This window comes from Athene noctua, chromosome 19 (genome assembly GCF_965140245.1).
Source record: "Athene noctua chromosome 19, bAthNoc1.hap1.1, whole genome shotgun sequence".
NCBI lineage: Eukaryota > Metazoa > Chordata > Aves > Strigiformes > Strigidae > Athene > Athene noctua.
The window spans coordinates 2,653,863-2,676,607 of NC_134055.1; the positions used below are offsets into that span (position 1 = coordinate 2,653,863).

A 22,745-nucleotide genomic window follows, 5' to 3' on the forward strand; every position below is an offset into this window, starting at 1 on the left:
ACCTGACACTGCCACGTTCACGCCCCCGTTCCTCTCTACGTGCTCAGCATGCACCTTGCTTAGATAGCTCCACCGAGACTGCCAAGCTAGGAAGTTAAAAAATGCAACAAATCCCTTATTGTTCTTGTCACTGCAGTAACTATTTATCTTAGCACCATGTGCTAGGCAAATCATCGTCTGTTCATGCTTTAATCTACCTAATCCAGGATGGAAAAACACTACCCAGCAAATCTTCATTGTTGGAATGTTATTTATAGGCATCCTTTTTTATGAATAAAAGACCTGCTCATAAGTCAGCTGTCAAATTTCCCGTCATTATTACAGGTCCTGATCCTGCGCAACCCTACTACTGACAGCAGAATGGCTGTACTCTTCACCTGGGAGCCTGCAGCTTTTGGGAAAGGCGAGAAGCATTTTTTTGGTTCCTTTTTAAAACTCAGCCTGTGCTGGATGCCTGGGCTTGCTCGGTGCAGCCAGCATAACGTCACTTGACTGCCCACCCCTTCATGGAGGAGCACCGGGTCAAGCACCCTGCTCTTCGTCTTGCACCCAACCCAGCACGTGGGTTGCATCCCCATGGACAGAGAGGCATTTGGGGAAGGGGAGAAGAAGTTGCACTCCCCGTTTTCCTTAGTTATATCAAAATCCAACCCCAAATGAAAAGATGAAAATGTGTCTACGAGACTATAGAGCAAAGACTAGTAGTGGTGCCACTTCTTGTAGACAGCTTTGTTTCTTGGATATAAAGCCAGAATTGCCACTGAATCAGACACATGGGATTAAAGCATTCAGATAGGAAAGTAACAGGGACAGAAAACAATAAAAAAAATATCTGTACATATTATACTATACTTCCAGAAGCAGGAAAGTTAAGAAAAAGGTTTTGGTGGTTTTGTTTTTGTTTTTTTTTTAAAAAAAGGACACCCCCACCAAACAAATAAACAAACGGTATGCTCTCAGTTAAGTGCAAAACCATATATAAGTAAGGTGTTGGTATGTCATCTAATAAACATTTCCTGCTGCTGCACACACAAGTCCCATTTTCCAGCCTCAAAAATCTCCTCCAGTCCTGGGTAACTGCTTGGGGGGTTGTGGGGTACGGGGCGGGGGGGTGGGGTGCGGGGAGTTGGGTTTTAGTTTGTTTCACTGGGGGTTTTTTTGAAAAAAACCCACTAACCTTAACCCTTACATTAACTGAGTGTCATGTGGGCTGGCAGGGAGAAAAAAGCTACCAGTAAATAAAAATGTAGCAGTTAGTAATAGGTTACTAAAGCTGCAGAGGTTGCAAAGTATCAGTTATTCACTACAGGCTACTTGCTTAGTGCTGGAAAGCTTATTCCTTTTGCCTTTCATTTGGGAGAAATAAATAAATTTAGGCAAATCAGGAGTAGGGTAAATCTGGAGAAATTACAAAGGGGAGGAGTTCACCTTCCTGGCTATGGCTTTCAGGTCTGTCCAGGACTACTTACTCCAGTATAAAACTGAGAGCAGAAATATGATCACATACTAAGAAGTCTAATCAATTCTGGTTTCAACACTGAGCCTATTTAAAATAGATAATGGAATTGCTGTTCCTTGTTCTGTTCTCTCTGCACATTCTCAAGACAGAGGCAGTAGGTAAGTCCTTGCCTGCTCTTTCTAACCCCATGTACCAAGGTTACTCTTGTTTATGATTTGTTTCTGAGTATCAGTACATACAGTACAGAGTCTCTAATTCTTCTATATGACAAATGAAGACTGTTTTATGTATTTCTTTGCCTTTTATTGTTTGTGGTAAAATATCAAGTAGAGAGTTTTCTTGTGAATGGATGAGTGGGTTTGGGTTTTTTCACCTTTAGAGATTCTAGTTGCCTTCCTCCTCCAAGAAAAAAATCAATGAGGTTTGACTTGATCTCTATAGTTATATATGTACATTAAAAAAAAAGAAAAGCATCATTTCTTTATCTGTAAACTTTTTGAAACTTTGTTTTAGTTTTCTACTCATACTGCTTTGCTGTTTATGATAGAAGATGAAATTCTTATGGTTGCCTACTGAGAGAGAAAGAACAATATGTCTTTACTGCATTAGCCCAGCATATCCATCTATTTTTGTACTCTGTGCACTATGTACATAAGTACAGTATGCACTTACGATGCCTAGATTAAAGAGCGATCTATAATTAGTATTGAAAAATGCAGAAGGTATTTTTATGTTTCTATTACATCAGCTATAACATTGAATAAATCACCTTCCCTATGTAAATATCAGCACACAGCCTCAAAATTAAAGATAAACACTGCAGTTCTTAAAAGTAATGAAGGGTCTATTGTTTGCACTAAAATAGACTAGACTGCATTAAGGAAAAAAAAAAAAAAAAAAAAAAGAGATACAATATTATCAGAGGTATCAGAGGGAAGCACTGCACCAAGAGCCCATTAAAGGGACGCGGTTTTAAAGCAGATCAAGATTCAGTTGCCAGGCTTAAAGTAACAGAGGTCTGAGATGCTCAGAAAGTGCCTTAAGAAGCACAGCCCGAGCACTGGGGAAACGGGGATGTTCCCCACGTTTTATTTCTCTGTTCTTAATTAATTCTCCATATCCGTGACTCAGCAGCTTGGCTCTTCCAGATTCTTACCCAGCAGTTCAAATACCTTCCCTCTTCTTTAGTTTGTATTTTGTAGGTATTCCCTCTCCGGAGTCTTCCCACATGTGGTACAGGCAAACAGAAACACAACGAACCTTTGCTCTTCCAAAGTCTACAACTAGTGTTTGCTTGATATTGATTACTGGCTGATTAACACTTTGCTGAATTTACTGCTCTATTAAGGGATTTATTACAGGATCTTGAAAGACTATTTAGAAAACCCTTACAGGCTTTATTAGATTAGTGTTAATAATTAGTGCTTTAGCAGATGGAAGTAAGATAGGGAACACATACAATATTTTTGTTGCTTTTTTTCCCCAACCATGGTTATATCCATTTTCTTCCCTGAGTGCAGAGGCAAACTACACAGTCATTAACATACAAGAAACCTGCTCTCTCCCCCACCTTCTTTTCCAACCCTTTTCCTGAGGTGGAAGCTTCACAGGACACATTATGCTAAGTCAAAGGCTAAACATTTCCAGAAACATCAACTTTTGAGAATCAGCCTAAACTACTTTTTGTTATATTTGGAAGTTTGTTTTTTTTAAAAAAAAAAAAAAAAAAAAAGCGCATTTCATTTCTATCTTACCACTTTTCAGAACTAGCCTGAGTGACATCCACTTAGCTCATTTAATGTACCTCCACCAGGGCTCTTTTTCTAATCTGGGCAGCCTCATAATTCACCAGACTTACACAGTCCATATGATGGATTGTTAACCTTTCAAACTGCTTTCAGCCTTGACCTGTCTTAATACCACAGCACTTATGTTTTAAAGTTATTACCGATAGTCCTTGCAAGACTTTCTGAAGAAGCAAGCTTCATTATCCCCAGCCTGCAAAAAGGAAACTGAGGCACATTGGTGCAGCCACCTGCCCAGACCTCAGCCAGCCCCAGGGAGGGAAACCATCTAGCTTGAATCTCTGTCCAGCACCTCATCCTCTGCCTTAGATGGATCTCAGCATATTCCATTAATAGCTGCACTGATGCACCTCAGATGGCTTGCTTGGTTTCTCTGAGAGATCAATGACCCTCTGGTACTGCCATTAGACAGGTAGAAGAGAGGCAAAATGTCTGCGGTGTTCCAACAGGAATATTCCAAAGCTTTTGAGAGAAAGGTTTTATTAATGGTGAATTCAGTCTCATGCCATTCAGAGAGTAAGAGTTGTAGAGGACAGTAATGTGCGTCCATCTAGAAGCTTTGTGGTGGGGTTACAGGAAGCTCCACGTGTTACTGAAAAATAATTTTCTTAAAGAGGAGTGGAATGAACTCCAGGATGTTTTAACCTTTTTCTTTATCACAGACTAGGACTCAGCCATGAAAAGACACTCTCCCACAGTCCATGCTCTAGTGCTCCAAAAGATTGATGCATGATAGATTCCTCTAATTTTCTATATTTGTACTTACATACTTCTAACTTTCCCAAACATAAAATTTACATAATCATGCTGACATCGACGCTGTCAGAATTAGTTCTCAGTCTGATGCTTCCTCAGGGCCATTCAAATACAAATCATACCTGATAAGCAACATAATAAAAGATGCTGTAACTTCTTCCATTTCCAGTTCTAATGGTATAGACTGCACATATATTTGTAGTTGTATTTCGAATCCACTTCAGGATTGGCAAAATTGGGATACTGGTGCCCTTAGATACACTCTGGGATGAAAAGTTGCATTTTCAGTTGTTTAAAAAAGAAGAAGAACTGCGATATAAGACGCAGAGCACACAAGAAGGGCAGTAAGCCATAGGTGCTTTAGGCAGCAATCCATAGGTGCTTTAGGAGGTATGACTTCCCTGAATTTCCCTCTCTCCACCCACCTAATCCAACACATGATTAAATATAACGACAAACTATCACTGACATCTCAAGGTAGTTACCTCGACTATCTGAGTGCAGACAGACTTTTGTTCTCAAGTTATGATCTTTATGCAGGATACGTCGCTTAGGCCCTCCTTCTCTTTCTTCCTTGTATCAGTCAAGCTGCCAAAACAGATTTAAAGGCTTATCTGAGTCTGCCTACCATCATCCATACCCATCAGTGCATGCCATCGCTGTCAGATCCACTGTATGCAGGAAGAAACAAGAGCTGCCATTTGTCAGGTTGCTGAGTGTGCACCGAGAGCAAGCGATACCCACTGACACTGCTCTGTCCTCTCCCCTCTCCGTGCAGCTTCAGCCAGCAGAGAATTTGCTAACTTTGTCATCTGCGCTGAACCAGTAGCAGCACCGAGTACTTAATATCTTTGAGACGCTGAAATTTTTTTACTCACAAACTTTCTTTCCCGTGAAGTGTGGATCCCGCAATTAAATTTTAGCAGATGAACTCTGTAAGAGGGGCTGTTATGGTGAACAGAGGTTTACCCACTGTCACAGTCACTGTCATATTTGGGTTACAGTTGGAGGGGCTTTATGACTGCGAGAAGAATGGATACAGCCTGCTTGACCAGGATGCCTAAGGATGCAAATCCTGTTATCTCAGAGTACACGTATTTCCTTCCGCAGTTTCTGATAAAGGCACAAAGTGGTAAGGCATTGTAACAATTTCATTCTAACTCTCTCTTAGACACTAAAATTCAGTAAAAGAGAGAAAAGTGCTTGTGGCAGAGCAGCAGGTGAGACAGTGGAGGCAGAGAGCAGCTCTTCAGTTAGCTCTAACAGCCTGTTTCATTTTGCGGGGCAGAGGACTGAGCCCAGCAGGCACAGAAACATCGTGTATCACTGGAAGATTCCCAAAAGGCAACTACAAGACAGTATTAGAGTCATATACGGAATAAACTTTGAAATGTTTTTAACTTCTTACATTTCTGTAGCCTGCCAGGGTGGCATTCAGATATATCTGGTTGCATGAATGGACACATTTGTGCCAGACCAGGAACGCCTTGGTTCTCTTCACATTAACCTCCGTGTGAAGTTATTCAAGAATACGTACTGTGCAGATGCAGCTTACCGTAATCTACCTTCATCTGCAGATCCTGACTTCCCCTTAGAGAATTACACACGTAAGATCACCTCTGCTGTCTCCATCCCACACAAGCCCAAACAACTGCCCTCACGCACATGCGTGACCCTCGAACTGCTGCGGAGTGATTGCCTAGCGTGTGTAGTGAGGAAAGGCTGATACCACAGATGAGATGAATCCCGCTTTGTTTTGTCTGTGCTGACCTGAGGCAGTGTACATCTACGCGAGGCAGCGAGGTTCTTGAGCAGACAGGTTTTTTACTATGCTGATGCATCCAAGATATCACAGCTCCAAGTTCAAAAGTCACCGTTCGCTGGTTTGCAGCCTGTTTCTGGTGACATGCAGCGAGTGGGCAATTTTCCATGTACACAGTGGACCCAATCACCTTATTAATGCTCCATTTAAGGATCAGCCTGACGAGTGTGAGTACACGACGCTGTCATCAATTTGTATGAACTCACTGTTTGGCTGACCTCATGCAGAACTGCAATGTGCTGCATCACCTCCTCCTTCTCCAGCATCCAAACCAGGGCGTGTTCCTGCTGCTCTTCTCTTCAGCTCTGGGGGAAGAAAAGGAGCATGACAGAGACCATACATAGGAGCCATATCCTGGTGACAAGTGACATAACATCAGCTTAAGAATTACTCTCCTTTCTCCTATAGCAAAATGTATCAGCATAAGAATTGGAATATCCCTTATGTGCTACAAGCTGTGCACTGTGATACTTAAGAAAAGTGGAGTCACAGTTTCTCTACATTTAGATTTTGAAGACTGGAAGAAGAAAATCATTTTCAGAGGCAGGTGCTGCAGTGAAACACTTTTCTCCGCTGTACAGACAACCAGCACAAACCTTTATGACTTCAAGACATGCTGCAAGGTCCAGTTCTTTAGCTAGGTGTCTGTCTCCATGCAAATAGGCTCTGTTCCCTGTTTGGGGCACTGCAGGAGATGCTTTGTTATGTTGCAGAAAATATCTGATAGCCTGTTATTAGATTTTTGGTCACACATCTAGCCATAGAATCAGTCATCATAGAGCCAGCACAAAAGACTACAAAAGGACATTAAAGCCACATAGTAATTTGTTTAAGTTTTTAAAATACTAAAAAAAAAAAAAAGAATTTATGAATTTTATTTGACACTTCCTGTGCTCTAAACAAAGCAAAGCAAAATACCACACAGAAGTAAATCACCTTAGCCCTGGATACTCATTTTTTGTTAAAGGCCAACTTCCTTCTTTGATACAGGAGATTTATGAGGACATATATATGTGACAGAGGCTACAGCAGTATCACAGGTCACAGTTAAAAACATTTTCCTCACTCTGACACAGAGGAAGTAGTTTGCAAGTGTTTATAGGCCATATCTCGAACCCTCCAATCTCTTTGGATTTTCCCTTTAGTTTGTATGTGTTACAGACAAAGACTTCATTGAGCATGTGATTTATGTACACACGTGCAAATTATAAACACTGTGATCAAGTCAGATGCGGTTACGTGTAATGATTCACTGCTACAATAAAGCTTATTTACAAGGCTAACCCCACCATATCTTAGAATGTACCTACATAGAGATGTGTATTATTATGAAAAATAAAATTTCCAGGTAAAAGTGAATAGAAGAGAGATGAATGATCACAAACATTTGGTTTTACATGGTTAGAGGTACACAAATCTAGAAGTAAACATTTGGAATCCATTTTGCTTGTTAAAGTAGTTGATCAGGACTTCCTGAGGGTATGTAATACTTAAGAATGTATAAATAGACTTAAGTATATATGCAGTTTGTCTTCAGCAATCTCATTAATTAGAAAGACAGACTTAGATTCCATTTGCTTTTAAGTTGCTTTTCCTTTTGTACTAAAGATAATAAGTTTCACAAAACAAGCTAAAAATAGAACAAGTCCAACACGAACCAAAGCTAAAAATATTCTGCATGCAAAACTAGCTTTTGCCATTTTCATGGCAAAGGCCAGCCTTCACTCCACTGCAAAGCCAGTGCTTACAACGGGTTTTAGGGATGGATTTGAACCTGGTGGACAACAGAGCAGTAATGAGCACGATGGCACTCGGGGCAGCCTGGGCTTTCTGGAAAGCAGAAGTGCAGTGGGAGCACTATTGGCTGTGTGTCTCAGAAACCAAGGAATTGTCAGCGAGGACATGGCTGAAAGAGAGTGACAAGAGATCTAAAGGAACAAACAAAGGAGTCAGTCAGTGAGAGAGAGAGAGAAGGGATTTTAACCACAAAGCAACAGAGGATATTCTTACTGTCTCAGTACTTCAGGCAGTTAGTGGCATAAAGGTCATTCACATGTCAAGAGTTTAAATATAGCTAACAAAAATAGCTAACCATCAACATATAAAATTATTACATTTCCAACCAGTTTATGCAGAAGGAAAACCTGTTTTAGTAACACTTTTGTGTGCATGGACAGATTAAAATGGCAATTTCCAGGTAGCCTGAATGCCACCTGTCTCACAGCACTGAGTCAGAGGAGATGTGGGCTTCCAAGCAGCAGCTCAGCAGGTCCAAGTAGGGCAGTAAGCAGGGAACAAGTAGGACAAAGTAGATTTAGGAACTTTAATGGAATTCAGGCAATCTGACCACGGTCCAAAGAGCTTAAGGGTCTTTTCCCTGATCACACAATAGCACGCTGCTGAACTGCTGACACCCTGGCTTCCAGCCCGAAGCACTGTCCTCCATCCAGCTGCGTAAGTGAACAGAAGAGGGAGTTCTCAACTGAAGGAATTTTTTGCCTCAAGTTTCCAAGCTAGGCTTGATAGCTAAAACAATTGAAAACATTTACAATAAAACAAAAACAATAGACAATTGTATTGTTTTCCAGCTATTCTGGTGCCAAGAAACAGCTTTGGTCAGGAAACCAGTTGTAAATTTGACAAGGAAGAAACAGAGATAAGTAAGACTGCTTACTTGCCAAGAGAGACTCCCTAAATTTAACTGTCTTGAACTTTGTGAAGGAAGAGGAGGCCTTCAGCCCAGTTCAGCCCTGCCCTAAATTAAAACCCAGTAAACTCAAGGTGACACCTATGATATGGTGCATCACCACCTAAATCAAGAATCCATAATACAATGTAAGAGCCAGATATAGTTGGTAGCAGCAGCTGTAAGTCCAGATGTGTATGTAAACTGAATGTGTATGTATACTGAATTATATTACTTCCAACGGTGACAAGAATGCAAACGTCTCTATTTAATGTCAGTTAGGCAAGGAGCTTTTAGATATCCTGGGTAGTACCTAAGAATAACTTGAGAAAAGTGTGGATGCTCATGGCTTAACTCATGTGGACCAGCAAGGTATGGGAGGAAGTGATGAAACCCTCCAGGGCAACTCATATCACAACAGTGGTATCAGCACCTCAGCTGCAAAAAAACCCAAATACCAAAAAAAAACCCCACACCAAAAAAAACCACCCCCACTTTCTGCAGCATTTTTTCTGGGAATTAAAATAAACACCAGGGAAGAGAATGGGGGAGCTGAGGTTTGATTGAAAGAGCAGTCAGCTGAAAGGACTGCAGGATGAGATCTGCTCTGTACTGAGCCCCTGCAGGAAAAGAGCTTCAGAGAAAGAAAAATTAAAGACTTTGGAGTGTAAATAGTGGAAAGGTGAAGGGCACATTGTCAAGAGATGGGACAAAGAATGGATGAAGCAAGAACAGGAATTACAGATTATGAAGGAACTATTTGAATGCTGTAAACACCAGGGAGGGAAAAGAATTGTTTAGGGTGGTTCAGTGATATTTCTAGGAGTGATGGGATGCAGATAAGCAAGTGGAAAATATAAGCTATTAAACAGGAAACATTTCCTGACAGTGAAGGCTAATAGACTGTGGAAAAGTCTCCTAAGGGAAGTGGCAGGAGCCGCTCAGACAATTAAAACTAGACTAGACAACATACCTTAGGGCATAATCATGCCTAAGACCACAGACAACTGACTGGATGTGACAAGTATCTTCCCTTCTTGCTTCAGAAATAAAGCCATAAAGCCCAGGGGGAAAAAAAAAAAAAGACCATTGTAAATGCAAGGTCCCTACACGTAGGGAGAAATCACACCTGACTCAAAGTCCAAAGGCAAATTTTCCTTGTAAGTGACACAGGGTATGGCAGTTTGGTTCCTCCTGAGCTGTATCTACACAAAAGATCCTGTTCCCTAAAGTTATATTACCACCAACCAAAAAAAAAAAAAAAATCCAATTCACAATAAACATTAATTCATTGTTTGCTCAGGCACTCTGCAATGTTTAATTAGCTGATTGTTTAAGGTTTAACAGCTTTAAGGACCTTTTTCTGATGAACTACTGAATTTATATCCTGTTCTACTTCACTGATACTATCCAGCTTTCTAAACCACAGCTGATAAGTACTTGATAGCAGAACACTAATCCTTTGTTAGTTGGTAGACATTAGGAGTTTTGCAGAAAGCTTGCAAAATTTAGATGCTAATTATTCGCTCTATGTTGCATTCAGCAGAATAAGGGGAGAATCCTCATAAGGCAGCAGTAGTCACCTGAGAGTTGCATTTTTTTATTTTCATTTTTTAAACTTTTTCTCCCCATCATCTTGATGTGCAGGCTGGAAGATTTTTAGTGTGCTCACGTGTCGATTTGCTAAGATGTGATTGGGACCCACAAGCTTATTTGAGAGAACTTGCCAAACACGTATCAGCTGGTAAAAAGTCAGCGGTTGCCTTTTTTGAGAAGGCTTGGACTCGGCAATGAAAGGCTCCATAACCCACTGCCTTTCATTCCTCTGGTACAGAGACACTGTAATGAGACCACTGACAATAAGATTTGGTGATATTTACCTTCCCTCAGTGTTTCCTGTGGTTGTCCTTGATTTCCGTGGTTCTGTGGTCATGGTCTAAATCTCCACAACCCTGCACCCAATGAACTTGCTGCACTTACTCCTAATTGTGAATCATATTGACCGTAAAATTTGATTTGCATTACAGTAATGCTTTGATGTCTAAGTCATCACACTCCCATTGTGCAAGGCACTATGCAAACCCAGAGCAGCAGACCTTGTTCCAAGGATTTACAGTAAACAGATCAGAATGTCTCAACTGACCTTGATTTCTCACCTGACAACTTTCCTTTCTGCTTTAACTCATATCCCAAAGAATTTGTGACCAAACCTTTGTAGGAAGCTATCTTCTCATGCTGCATAGGTGCTACCACCTTTCAGCATTTGTGTCCAGGTTATTCCTGCAGGTTGGTGCACGTATAACTTGCAAAGAAAGACCCAGTCACGGGGTGCTGGTGCAGCAATTGTTAAAGCTTATACTGACCGTGGAGCTAGAGCAGCTGCCAAAAATATGTCTGCAATCAGTCAGCCATGCAAACACTAACACATATGAAACATAACCAAGCACTGTGAAGATTGGCTTCCCTGGTATTTGTGAGGTGGTTATTGATTAAAATATTGATTAAGGCACGCGGTGACATTCTGGGCTTGGAACTTCTGGTTCTGCTGTTTCCCAGCGGAGATGAGAAATTGCTCAGTGCCGCTGGAGATCTGGCCACTGTCTTGTGTACAAGGGCCTGAAAAAAATGCAATAATTAATTTTAGAAATGGCAGGTCCTAAAGCTAAGTTTTGTGTGTGTTTAGAAGAGTGTCAAAAAACAGAACCTTGTCAGAACCAATTCTTTGATAATTCTAAAATATTAATGGAACAACAATGTAGAAATCACTACAGTTCTTACAATACAAATGGAGCAATGTTGTTTACTTTTCTTCTCAATATTGCCAAACATTTGTTAAACTAGAAGGTGAGTCAGCATTATTTATAGTTTTCAGCCCAAATTTAATTTTTGTGAGAGATGAACTAAACCAGTATCAGTTTTTCAAGATTATATTAATTACCACAAGCGCATCCAAGGTTCCCTCTTCCCTCTGTTGTTATAGCTAGCCACATTTTATATCAATGTTTTATTTATAATTTCTTCTAAATACTTAATAAATGGATGGTATTGCTGTGCTACTGATATGAAGATAAAGGTGTTAAAAGCAGTTACGAGCCTTCCAGAAGATGTATTATAAAAGATCACAAACTAAGGAAATTCACAATCTAATGAAAGGACTCCTCCATAATAATCCCTAAAAATTGATTGGCCATTTATTAAAACATCTATAATTTACTAATCATAGGCAAACAGAAACTATAGCATTAATCATGATTATAAGAGGGTTTGAATTGTTATTGATTAAAGTTAAGTAGCCAAACTATTCCTGCTAAAGCCCATTTAAACTTTATAACTGTCATAAAGAGCCATTGAAGCATGCTGTGATAAACAGAATAGTCCTTACTTTCCTGACTAGACCAACACATATTTAAGTTAAATCAGCTCTCTTCCTCTGAATTTCATATTTCTTCTGACAATGAAAAAGTAAGATTAAGACTTTCTATTGAAAAATTTTGCAACCATCTGCGTAGGATCACAGCTGAGTTAGTTAGAATAAAGATTCTTCATGTCTTTTGGGAAATGAGTTCCTTCGTTTCTTAAAATTCTTTATTGCACCAAGTAATCTTTAAAATAGTTCCTGGAACGGAGTGAGATAAGACATCTTGTATAAGCAAATTTACAAGTGTATGAAAGGATGGCAAGTACAGATCTGATAAAAGGAAATTTATTTTAACACTACATATATTCAGATGTGAAACTTTTGCCTCAAGAAATTGCTGAAGCCAAGGATTTAAAACCAAATTCTTTAGAATTGCAACTCATCCAGATTTCTAGTATCTCTTGCTAGTACAGTTTTTGGAGGGAATATTAACAGGGGTAAAGTGATTCATTAAAGACCAGAAGGAGATCTAGAGAGAGGACAGAGCTGCATACTGCAGGATTTTTATGCTCTCTTCTGAATTATTTGATATTAGAGCCCAGCCAGACTTGCTGCATGGTGTGCTCCACGCTGCTAAGAAATCTTTAGAACCTAAAGATTTCTTTACAGCTGAAGCACTCGCCTCTTACCAGCCATTGTTGTTTATATATTTAAGAAATGAAACATCTTACTCTAATAAAATTGGGCAGACAAAACCAAGAAGCTGACAAAACTGGGTGCCCAGTTATCATTCTCTGAGGATCACAAGCTGCAAATCCACTTCACATCTGCTTTTGTACAGCTTTTCATTCATCTAATTTTCAGTATCTGATTTTTAAATTTTTTTTTTTTTTTTTTTAGTTGGAAGCCACTGGTGTTATCAGTCACAGAAGTATGAGCAGTCACACTGTCAAGGTACTGCTAAACAAATTATTTTTCCAGTCACAGTGTTTGGACTCTTCTGTTTTGCAAAGGGCCTCTTGATAGAAATAATGCAAAAAATTCACACAACTCAGCATTTAATGGTGCATGATTATGTTATATATATAATGTAAGTGCTAAACAGGGTACCTGAAGAAGGGTATTTTGAAGGTACCAGTTTTTGTGTTAGCTATTCATTTCGTTTCAACCAAGGGTAATGCTACAAATATAAAAATACCTCTAAAGGTGCTCCAGAAGCAATCACCCCAGCAAGGTGGGTATAGACATCTATTTAAATTCTTGAGGACAATTATAAAAAAAATCCTAATATTCTACCTACAACTGCACTTTTACCAGCAGCATCCACCTAGGCTGCCTGCTCCCTCACTCATCCCCCTGTCCTACCCAGCCCTCCCTAGAACTGACTGTGCTGGGAACAGCATTTCACTCCCAGCAGCATCACCACTATTTTTTTTTTTTTTTTAATTTTTTTTTGTTAGAGTTTCCAAGTTTCTATCATCCAGCCAACCTAGGTAGTAGTTTACATGTGCACATTTTCCTATTAAGCATATCAGAACATTCTTGGCACATACTAACATTTTTAAAATTACAAAAGAATGTTATGCTAAGAAAGTTCCCATATTAAATTCCAACATCCAAAGACCTTTTCTTCAAATATGGCTCCAATTTCCCAAGCAAGAATGTGTTGACTGTTTGGTGGTTTGACTTTATCAAGGATTTGCTGTCTACAGAAAAAAACTATTTTCTTCATCCTTAAATAGATCCTCGACAATGGCATCTAACACATGACACCTGCAATGGAAACAAGCAGTCACCTATCAATATTGTCACCAAAAATGTAATTTATGACAGAAGCCTTAACCCACTGAATTTTGAAGGATATGATGTGAAGGGAACTTCAAAATGGAGCATAGAAAATAATGGACATACAGGCAAGTACTGTCAAATTATTATGGGATTTACTTGTGCTTTCACTTGGAACCATTCATTTGCTTCTTCCATGTCCTGGCCAAGGTGGTAAATATCACTCCTGCTTCTTAAAAGCATGGAAGCAAAAATAAGATAGCACCCCTGTATTTCAGAAGTGAAACTTTCAGAACCCCTTCTGAATCAAGACTTTTGTGGAACTTTGTGGGAATTATCTAGTTTTTTGGATTCTGGACACAGTCCCTGAGTGTCTCAGCAGAAATTGGTTCTGTGCATGTGCAGAAACAGAGCTTGAGATCTCTGGGAACCTCCAAGTCAAACAACAACCTCTAGGACTAGGAGGTAGGTGAGTATACAGGTTTAGGACAACAGTTTTGGCAGAGGTATATTAATTTCTGCTGAATGCTCCTATACCCTTCAGTTCTGGGCTTGCCTTTTCTGACCCTTGTTTCTGCAGAAAGAATAATTCCGCTGAAGAAGAATATCATCTGGGAAAGTCATTCAACCAGTGGCTCAGAGTGTGTGTTTTACTAGTTCTTTAGAGAATGAGCCGAAATCTCAGATTTCAACCTGGTTTATCCACACGTGGAAGTAATCTAACATGAGCTTGTTGATCAGCTACTTAGTGATTCAGTAAACAGTGACTCAGTGAACAACGGGTCAGTAAACAGTGAGTCAACCAGTGAATAGTAAGTTATCACTGTTTCACTTCCTCCACTTTTCTTCACTAAAAGCAATACTAATGATGATGCTTCAACAATATTATGCTAAATTACCTTAATTTTAATATTAAATCTGTTGTTCTTTTTTTAAAAAAAAAAACCAAAAAATTATCTATAGGTGTTCTTAAAATCCTAGATGGATTGTTTTACCTGCCAAGTCCCTAAAATGGGAAGCTGCAAGTGGCAAATATTTTCCTAATTTAGAATGGAAAGGTAGGAAGGTAGACAGCTGGATAGATTTTCACAGCCAGAGATCCTAGTCTAGAACATCAGCATACTGGCAGACCATAAGAAAAAGGCATGTTTTGACTTTTCATTAGTATATGGGCTCATGACGTTCCCATTACAGAATGATATTCGACAATCTACATATTACAGTGACTATGCATAGAAATATCTTTTACACAAAAATTAATATTCATAAGGATTGGTCAAAACTCTCATTTTTTCCCAGCCATGCCAAAGGATTAGGTTTTTAATCTGGGCTTTTAAAATGTCTTCCTTCTGAGGACAACCAATACCTGTGCTACAATTAGTAGAATACTCGAACTGTTATCGCTTAAATTACAGCTGCAATTAGAAGCTCTCTATGAGATTAGACTATCATTAAATCCAACGATGTGCAGATAGCAAAGGTCAGCATCTCAAAGGTCCTACAATCTACATAAACAAAGCCAACAAAGATATGTTACTCATCCATTTACAGATAAAAAAGCAAAGTAGCCAAATGACTCATGCAAGCTTCCAGTTCATTTGGAATCAGAACAGAAATGAAATATCAGGGGCTTCAACCCAGGTCAAAACAATCTTTCCTACAGAAGAAAACTACTGTCTTTAATGTAGAGGTCTTAATAAATAGATTTTTAAAATACACCCTAAATGTCTCAAGCACAGGAAGTAATGGTGACTTACAGCTAGAATAATATCTCCTAAGAAAATTTTGTTTTGCTGTTAACAGCAGATCAAGCATCACATTAAATAGTTATAGTGAATTAGACGCCTAGGCTTAAGTTGCAACACCACTCTAAATGGAATATTTTTAAACCCTGCCTAAAACAAATGATACAGTGCAGACAATAGAAGATAAAAATGATGCTTAAAAAAAAAAATCAGATAAACTGTGATCAAGTTTACTATTAAGAATACTGTGATAGTGGGTGTTCTCCTAGATAAAAAAATGAAGGAATATAGGGTATTTTGAAAGGTATAAGCAGCTCTGACTCCTGGGGTTATAGTGGCAGTGAGCAAATCCCTACAAATCCCCTCAGTACAATCAAGGAAAGACAGTTTATTACCCTCTTCTCTATTACCCAATGGTACTCTGAAGGATCTATCAATGGATGCCATCAAAGTCTATAAAACCCTTACCCCAGGACAACGCACAGCAGTGCTCTGTTACAAACGGAAACAAGTATCATCAAATTTATTTTATTTATTATTATTTATTCAACTGCAGTAATGGGTAGCTCAGCTCTCCAGCCAGTGAGGCTCTACACGAGTTGTTCAAGAGCAAATCCAAGCTAGAAATGGGAAGAGAAGCTCCAAGTGCTGTGCCGTGGAGGGATGTCCAAATGCTGTTGCATATTACTAGGAAGTGGGCTCTCATATTTCTCCCTTTCCCCTCAAAATAATCTCAGCTAGCATTTTGTAAGAGTTCAGCTTCTGCAGAGTTGAACTTCTGGAACAGTCGGTAAGAAAAAACAAGCCAGAACTTAAGGATAAATTTGAATCTCAAGAACATGCATCTCTCTACTCTCACATACTATTAATGTACGATCTGATTTTTATTTTTTTTTAAACAACTTATTTGTTTTCCCCAGTTAAAGTAACATTAAGCACATCCCCTAAAATTGAAGGCGGAGGTCTGAGAAGAAAATACAAGGCGATAGAATTTCATTTGCACTGGGGAGTCAAAGATGGGCAGCGATACTTTCCCGGCTCAGAGCACAGCATAGATGGAGAAAAACAAGCCATGGAGGTAGGTGAGACTGTTTGTGGATTATGACTTTTACTCAAGAACTCTGGCTTTTTAAGACACTGTTGCACAAAAACTGTTGGCTAGTTCTCCTGTGAAACCCCAACAGCGGAAATAAAGAACCGAGGACACGTCGCTCTCTAAGCAGAGCATGCAGGAACACACGCTAGTTTTGCATAGCAAAGGCACAGACAACAAATCTGGAATTATATAACCTCTTGGGAGGAGAAACGTTTCAGCGTCTATACAGTCTGATTACACTTGCACACTGCTTACTCAGATTATGTATTTGTTTCTGGGACTGCAACCATCAATCGATCTATGCAACCAAAAAAAAAAAAATATTCTCTTCAAGGCAAGACAAGTCCCCAGTGCTAATAGACATGGATTGGTGGAAGGAAACTACCCCCCTTTCAAACCATGGTGTAAACATCTGCCTGTTCCACTGCACAGGCTGAAAACTGAGGGCTGCAGCAGTCCACAGAGTGCTGCACCTTCTGGGGCGTGGTATGAAACGATACCATTGTTGATGAATGAAGTTCCAAATTGTAATCCACTTATTACATAGCTCCTGGCTCAGGTCAAGGTCCTTGAGCCGTCCGTCTGTCTGTCCCCAGCCTGTGAGTCACGAAGCAGCTCTGGCCCTGCTGCAGTGCAGGTGCAGAGAAGCAGCCAGGCTGCAATTAGAGCAGTGAACTGCAGGGGAAACGGAACAAATTATTGACTATTTGTTACAGCTTCACGTTGTCCACATCAGAGAAGATGTTCCGGATATAACAGAAGCAAAGAAAAAGCCAGATGGTGTGGCTGTGTTAGCATTCTTTATAAAGGTAGGTAGCCAAATTTTGAATCGCCAATCTCAAATTTACCAGCAGTTTGGCTGAGTGACTGATTGTGTTAAAGTTACAGTAGCCCAAGACCTAAGGCTCCCTATCTTCTGCAGGCATTCAGTGCCAGCACTTAGCTCCTTTACCCTTTTCTACATTCTGCTTGCTATTATCTTTTAGCCCTGTGGTTCTGTTTAATTCACAATTGATTTAAAGCAACCAGTTGTTGAGAAATGCACGATTTGGAATCAAAATGTTTCCATTTCAGGTTGAAGAAGAAAATAAAAACTATACAAGTCTAATAAACAAATTAGAGAATATTAAATACAAAGGTAAGACACTTGCGTCGGTCAAAACATAACATACATTTATTTTGAGCACATTACTACCAGAGGATTCATGGTCCAATCCTGTCCAAATTGTAGTAGAGATTGTTACTTGAAAGTCAAAGCCAAAAGACAGAGGTTAGTTTGCCGAGCACTCAGAGCATCAGAGATGGGCGAAAATCTAATTCTCCATATTTGCAGTGAAGAAGCACCAGTGTGAGTATTTCTGCTTCCGCAGGAGGAAGCACAGTGAGAAGAAAAACATGCAGAGAGTTGACACGAGAGTGTGTGTAACTTGTGCTCTGCGGGACCCTGCAGCTGGCAGTCAGGGATTTCATGGGGGCACAAGCGTGGGGATGAGGTTTTACGTAGCCCTGAGCAGCAGCTGTGTTCGAGACATGACCATTACCTGCAGCTGTGCTTGTTGTAAGTGATATTTCCACATGGTTTCTCTAGGGCAACTGGCACAGATGGAGCCTTTGCCTCTGAGCTCTCTTCTCCCACCCAAGGAAGACCTTGGCAGGTACTATCGGTATGAGGGCTCCCTCACCACTCCTGACTGCCACGAGGGCGTCATCTGGACAGTATTTGAGAAGCCAGTTGAACTCAGTATTTCCCAGGTAAGCCACAGAGGGGCGGCCTGGAAGGTCTGCTTATAGTTATTTGCCCCTTGGACCTCCTGCTCACTCACACAATTGAACACAGGCTTTCAGCCGCCCCACTGCCTTGTTCCTATCACACACACAAAAACACACACACACACACACTCAAAAACACACACACAGACACTTGCTTGCCATTAGCCTAAACACAGTCACTAGTGCCAGGATTTTGACCCTATTAAATCATCTCAAAAAATGGCAGGAAAGGGGAAGGAAGGGGAAATGACGACGTGAAAAGAAAGCCAAAAAACCCCACAGGTAAAAACGTAGCTCAGCGCTTCGTCAGCAGCACTTCCACTGCTGTCACCTGCTCACCCCCAGATTTCACTGCTTTTCTCCTATTGTACCAGAACAGGATACTTCAAAACCCAAACTTTGAGTCTATCAGCATCAGCTTCAATCATCCCATTTTTGTCCTTTAGGGAGGAACGGGAGACTGAATCACCACTGTTTCAAAAATACAGATTGTTGAGCTGACAGAGTACATGATTAAAAAATTCAGATGTCCTGGAGTGGACTCTCAGCAATGCTACTAGCCAGCACAACCTGGCCAAGAGCCAGCATATGTATTTTAGTTCCCCACCCTGCAGTGTACTCATCACTTCAGCCAAGGGCAATGCTGAGCCACACACAGGTCAGCACAGCACAGCACACAAGAGTGAGCTTCTGCTTGCTCTGGGTCAGCGTCACACCACTAACAGACATTTGAAGGAAAGAAAGAAATCTTAGTGCTCTTACTCTGTTTCACTGTGACGTGATGGACAAGGACAGGACTGTGTGTGCCAAGAGGACTGGTGTAATCAGGCCCTTGAGCCGGACAAAGCATTTGGCTTACACAGAAAGGAAGTCCCCATGATTACCAAGGGTAATAGAAGTCATCTGTGGGTGACCTCTGGAAATAGCCTCCATCACATTGTTTCCTGCAAGGTTTAATGCATCCATACAGCTCAAAACAAAGCCACAGCATAAGGCACAATATCACAATGTCCAGTGTTCCATGGAAAAAGGATTTAATGATTTTTTATTTTTTTTTTTAATGTCTGCAGATTTCTCAATTTTCGACAGTCCACTTTGATGGGAAGAACTCAACTTACATGGTTGAAAATTTCCGGCCTGTTCAGTTTCTGAACGAACGCAAGGTGTACTGGTCCAGTGCCAGCACCCTCCTGCCTCCTGCTAAGGTTTTAACGTTGGCCCTGATGCTTACGTACATCCTGAGTTCTCTTTTCCAATGAATACTTAGCACCTCATTCAAAGTTCTGGGCTTTTTGGAAGGGTTTTTTGTTGTTGTTGCTGGTTCTTTGTATTAAGTAGTCTAACTGCCAACTCACAAATCTTATCTCGATACAGAATTTAACCTTGTCCCCCTCCAGACACTAACCAAGAATTTCTGTTGCTGCTTTTCTATAAAATGAAACCCATTGCACTAAAACACAAGAATTCAAAGGAACTGTGAGATAAAGATACGAAGATTCAAATTTTTTTTTTAAAAAAGCAGCCAAACACTAAAGAAAATATTAGGATGGATTATCTGCAAGCCTGTAGCTTTAACACAACACTGGAAGGACACTTTACAAGCTATACAAAGGACCTTCAGGAGGAATCTGTTCTTAAGTGCCTATGAAGGGTTTTGTGTGGAATATGTTTACATTCAACACTGCAAATCAGGAAGACAGTAACATGTGGAGTAATTCTTACCATCCCTACATTGTCCTACCCGAAGATAAAACAGAAAGCAAAGAAAAAATGCTCACACACAATTGAGCAACACCTGGGTCATCCTATCTAGTGAAGGATATGTGAGAAATTTCGTCTGTACTAACACAAATTTCCCCCCTTCTTCCTTCAGAATATCTAAAGTTAATTTTTAGAAGAGGATACTGGATTCCTTTTATCTAATCTACTGATTCTGGATTTCAGGTTTCTCTGTCAAGCCTATTTATTCAGCCTAGTGCAGCATCCTTCTCTGGGATGCCCATGCCCGGTATGATGTGCTGGAAAGAAAAAGGGAAGCCAAGTCACCTATACCAACTGCACATCTGTGGAAATTCTCTCTCTTTGGAGGGCTGCACTTGAAACACGACACTTGGATGAGCCTTTACAGTTTTCATTCGCCTAACAAAATGGGACAGCTCAAGAAATGGCTCTTTTTAGGACCAGATTTTAGAAGTTTTAAATTTCAGTTTTAACATTTTGGCATCAACATTTCCTTATGAATTTTATTTTTTTTTTTTAATAATAACATTCCTGTAAAATATTCACATATGGTTAAGATTCACAGTTTTTCTAAGAAGACTGTGTTTTGAACTGATTTCTTCAGATCTTACCCAATTACTTACAGAAAAGCTCAATATATTGAGAAATGGGATTTCCTTATATTATTCCAGTTCTCTCTCTGAAGACAGACATAACTGTTTTCTTTGGCTACTGTCACAGAACATGTTATCGCTTCTTTTAGAATTTTAGATTTTGGCCACAGTAAGATAGAATTTCATATTAGCAGACTTGTATTTTTTTCCTTTAGGGCAATGTTGGCAGAGATTACTTCATGTTACAGCTATATGGCCACTTTTGGGAAAATCATGACAGAGGGACTAACCACAGCTCACCAAAGGAGAAAAAGCAGGGGGAATAATTATTTTCATATTTAAAAATTTATAAGTTTAAAAAAAATACCACATGGGAAAGGAAATTCACCTTTTTATGTTTAGAGGAATGATTAAGACTTTAACTGTACTTTTAGCTAAATGAAAAACTTTTGAGAAGCAAACATAAATGAAAGATTAAAGTTGAACAGAGACCTATATTTTTATTGCCTTGAGTTTTTATTTCTTTCATCCTTGCTGAAGGGGAATCCACACATCATTCATTCAGAAAAGGAATGTGACTTTTTTTTTTTTCCCCCTATTTTCTTCACAATATTTAGGGTTGGATGTACGGGAGGGGTTGGTGATGTGTGGAATCTGCAGTACATTGGGATGTTTCTGATGTCAACAGGCTTCTGGAGGTTTTATTTCACATGGGTCATCTTGGGTATTATCTGCACCTAACAAAATTGCTTTGACTACAGCACCTTGCTCAGCAGAGCTGGGGCACACACCCAGCCCATCAGGTAGAGAACAGGCAGATTTCTTACAGTGAAGGAAATGGTACCACAGCTTTACCCAGTGTAACTTCACCTCTACTAACACTTAGTTAATCAGGATAAACAGTTGCCTTCTCACCCATCTGCTGAACATCTCTGTGTTAGCTATGTCCGTTACATCCCTAAGCATCCCACAAGTAGACAATGCATCAAGACATTAAGAAGAAAGATGCTTTGTTTTCAGTCTGTTTTGCAAGATATAATAAATGGAAGTATTCTAAAAGGCTCGTGTTTTACTGCTCTTTCAAGGTTTACAAACAACATGCTAAACAGCACAATCCCATACAAAAGTCCTGTAGGACTGGGAGCTCCTCTGGTTTTAAAGCACTGGGAGTACGGGTTTTAAAGACCGGTGATGCAAATACTCCTCACGATGCCTCCACTGAGAACAGTGCCTTTTGCATTAAACAAGCTCCCTGCATCTGCTGGGAGTATGTGTAAAGCCCACCATCCCTCCTCATTCAGATTCTTTATGAAATTCATGAGGTGATTCTCATTTCATAGGCAGCTCTCTTCAGGATGATTGGAAGAACCCATGGAGGATCTGGATCTACTGTCATTTATTGCTAGTGATTCACGGGGGCAGCTTATCACTAGGCTGGGCCTCAGTTTACCGTGTGGCTAGAGAAGAGCATTTACAGCAATTAGTTATGATGTGGGAGGATCTGATTTACTATGAAATATTTTAAAACATAATTAAGAGGAAGAAACCAAAAAATCTGCTGAAAAGATGGTTATTCTTCTGTAAGTACTATTCTGCACAAACTTCAGCATGAATAAAATCTGAATAGCCAAGTAGGACCATTTTTACTGAGTGAATCTGAATTTTATGCTAATGAGAAAAAAGGAAATGCTACAATCTGCATCTGTGTCAGTGCTCTAGTTCGGTTTGTTCTTTGTCAGAGGCACCTCTTTGCAACCAGGCAGACACAGTCTGTTCTGGTGCAGGATGTGACAATTACAGGACTAGTATTAATGCAGTGAATAAATACAAATCTACAGCAAAAGCTATTCAATTAAAAAACCAGTGAAAGACAGGAAGGCTTGAAGTGGGCCATTTGGTTTTCTTTTGTGAAGATAGTTATGGAAAGGCAATTTGCTGTTCCACAGGTAGTTTCAGGCACAGATTTTCAAGAATTGTGTCTACACTACATTTGGCACGAAACCTCTTATATTGCAAAGACACTGGGAAATGACAGTAACTCCTGAAGAACTACTAGCCAAGCTGTGATAATACAGGAAAGGGCGGGGGAAGGAACAGAGGTATTTAGAAAGACCCAGAAAGAACAGTATT

At 39.9% G+C, this 22,745-nt stretch overlaps 1 protein-coding gene across 1 annotated transcript; it reads left to right on the forward strand.

The window, feature by feature from the left end:
- Positions 1 to 1,476: 1,476 nt before the first annotated feature.
- On the forward strand, positions 1,477 to 21,112 carry CA4 (carbonic anhydrase 4). Its single transcript, XM_074922706.1, has 8 exons — positions 1,477 to 1,617; positions 12,787 to 12,840; positions 13,629 to 13,799; positions 16,337 to 16,494; positions 17,229 to 17,321; positions 17,587 to 17,650; positions 18,101 to 18,264; positions 19,353 to 21,112. The coding sequence occupies exons 1-8, from the start codon at positions 1,560 to 1,562 to the stop codon at positions 19,539 to 19,541; spliced, it is 951 nt and encodes a 316-aa protein (XP_074778807.1). The 5' UTR covers positions 1,477 to 1,559; the 3' UTR covers positions 19,542 to 21,112.
- Positions 21,113 to 22,745: the final 1,633 nt, after the last annotated feature.

Coding starts and splice junctions, on each gene's coding strand:
- CA4 (XM_074922706.1), top strand. CDS start 1,560: ATGGAATTGCTGTTCCTTGTTCTGTTCTCTCTGCACATTCTCAAGACA. Junction 13,800..16,336: donor AGAAAATAATGGACATACAG/GCAAGTACTGTC, acceptor TGTTTTCCCCAG/TTAAAGTAACATTAAGCACA. Junction 17,322..17,586: donor TGTTAGCATTCTTTATAAAG/GTAGGTAGCCAA, acceptor TTTCCATTTCAG/GTTGAAGAAGAAAATAAAAA.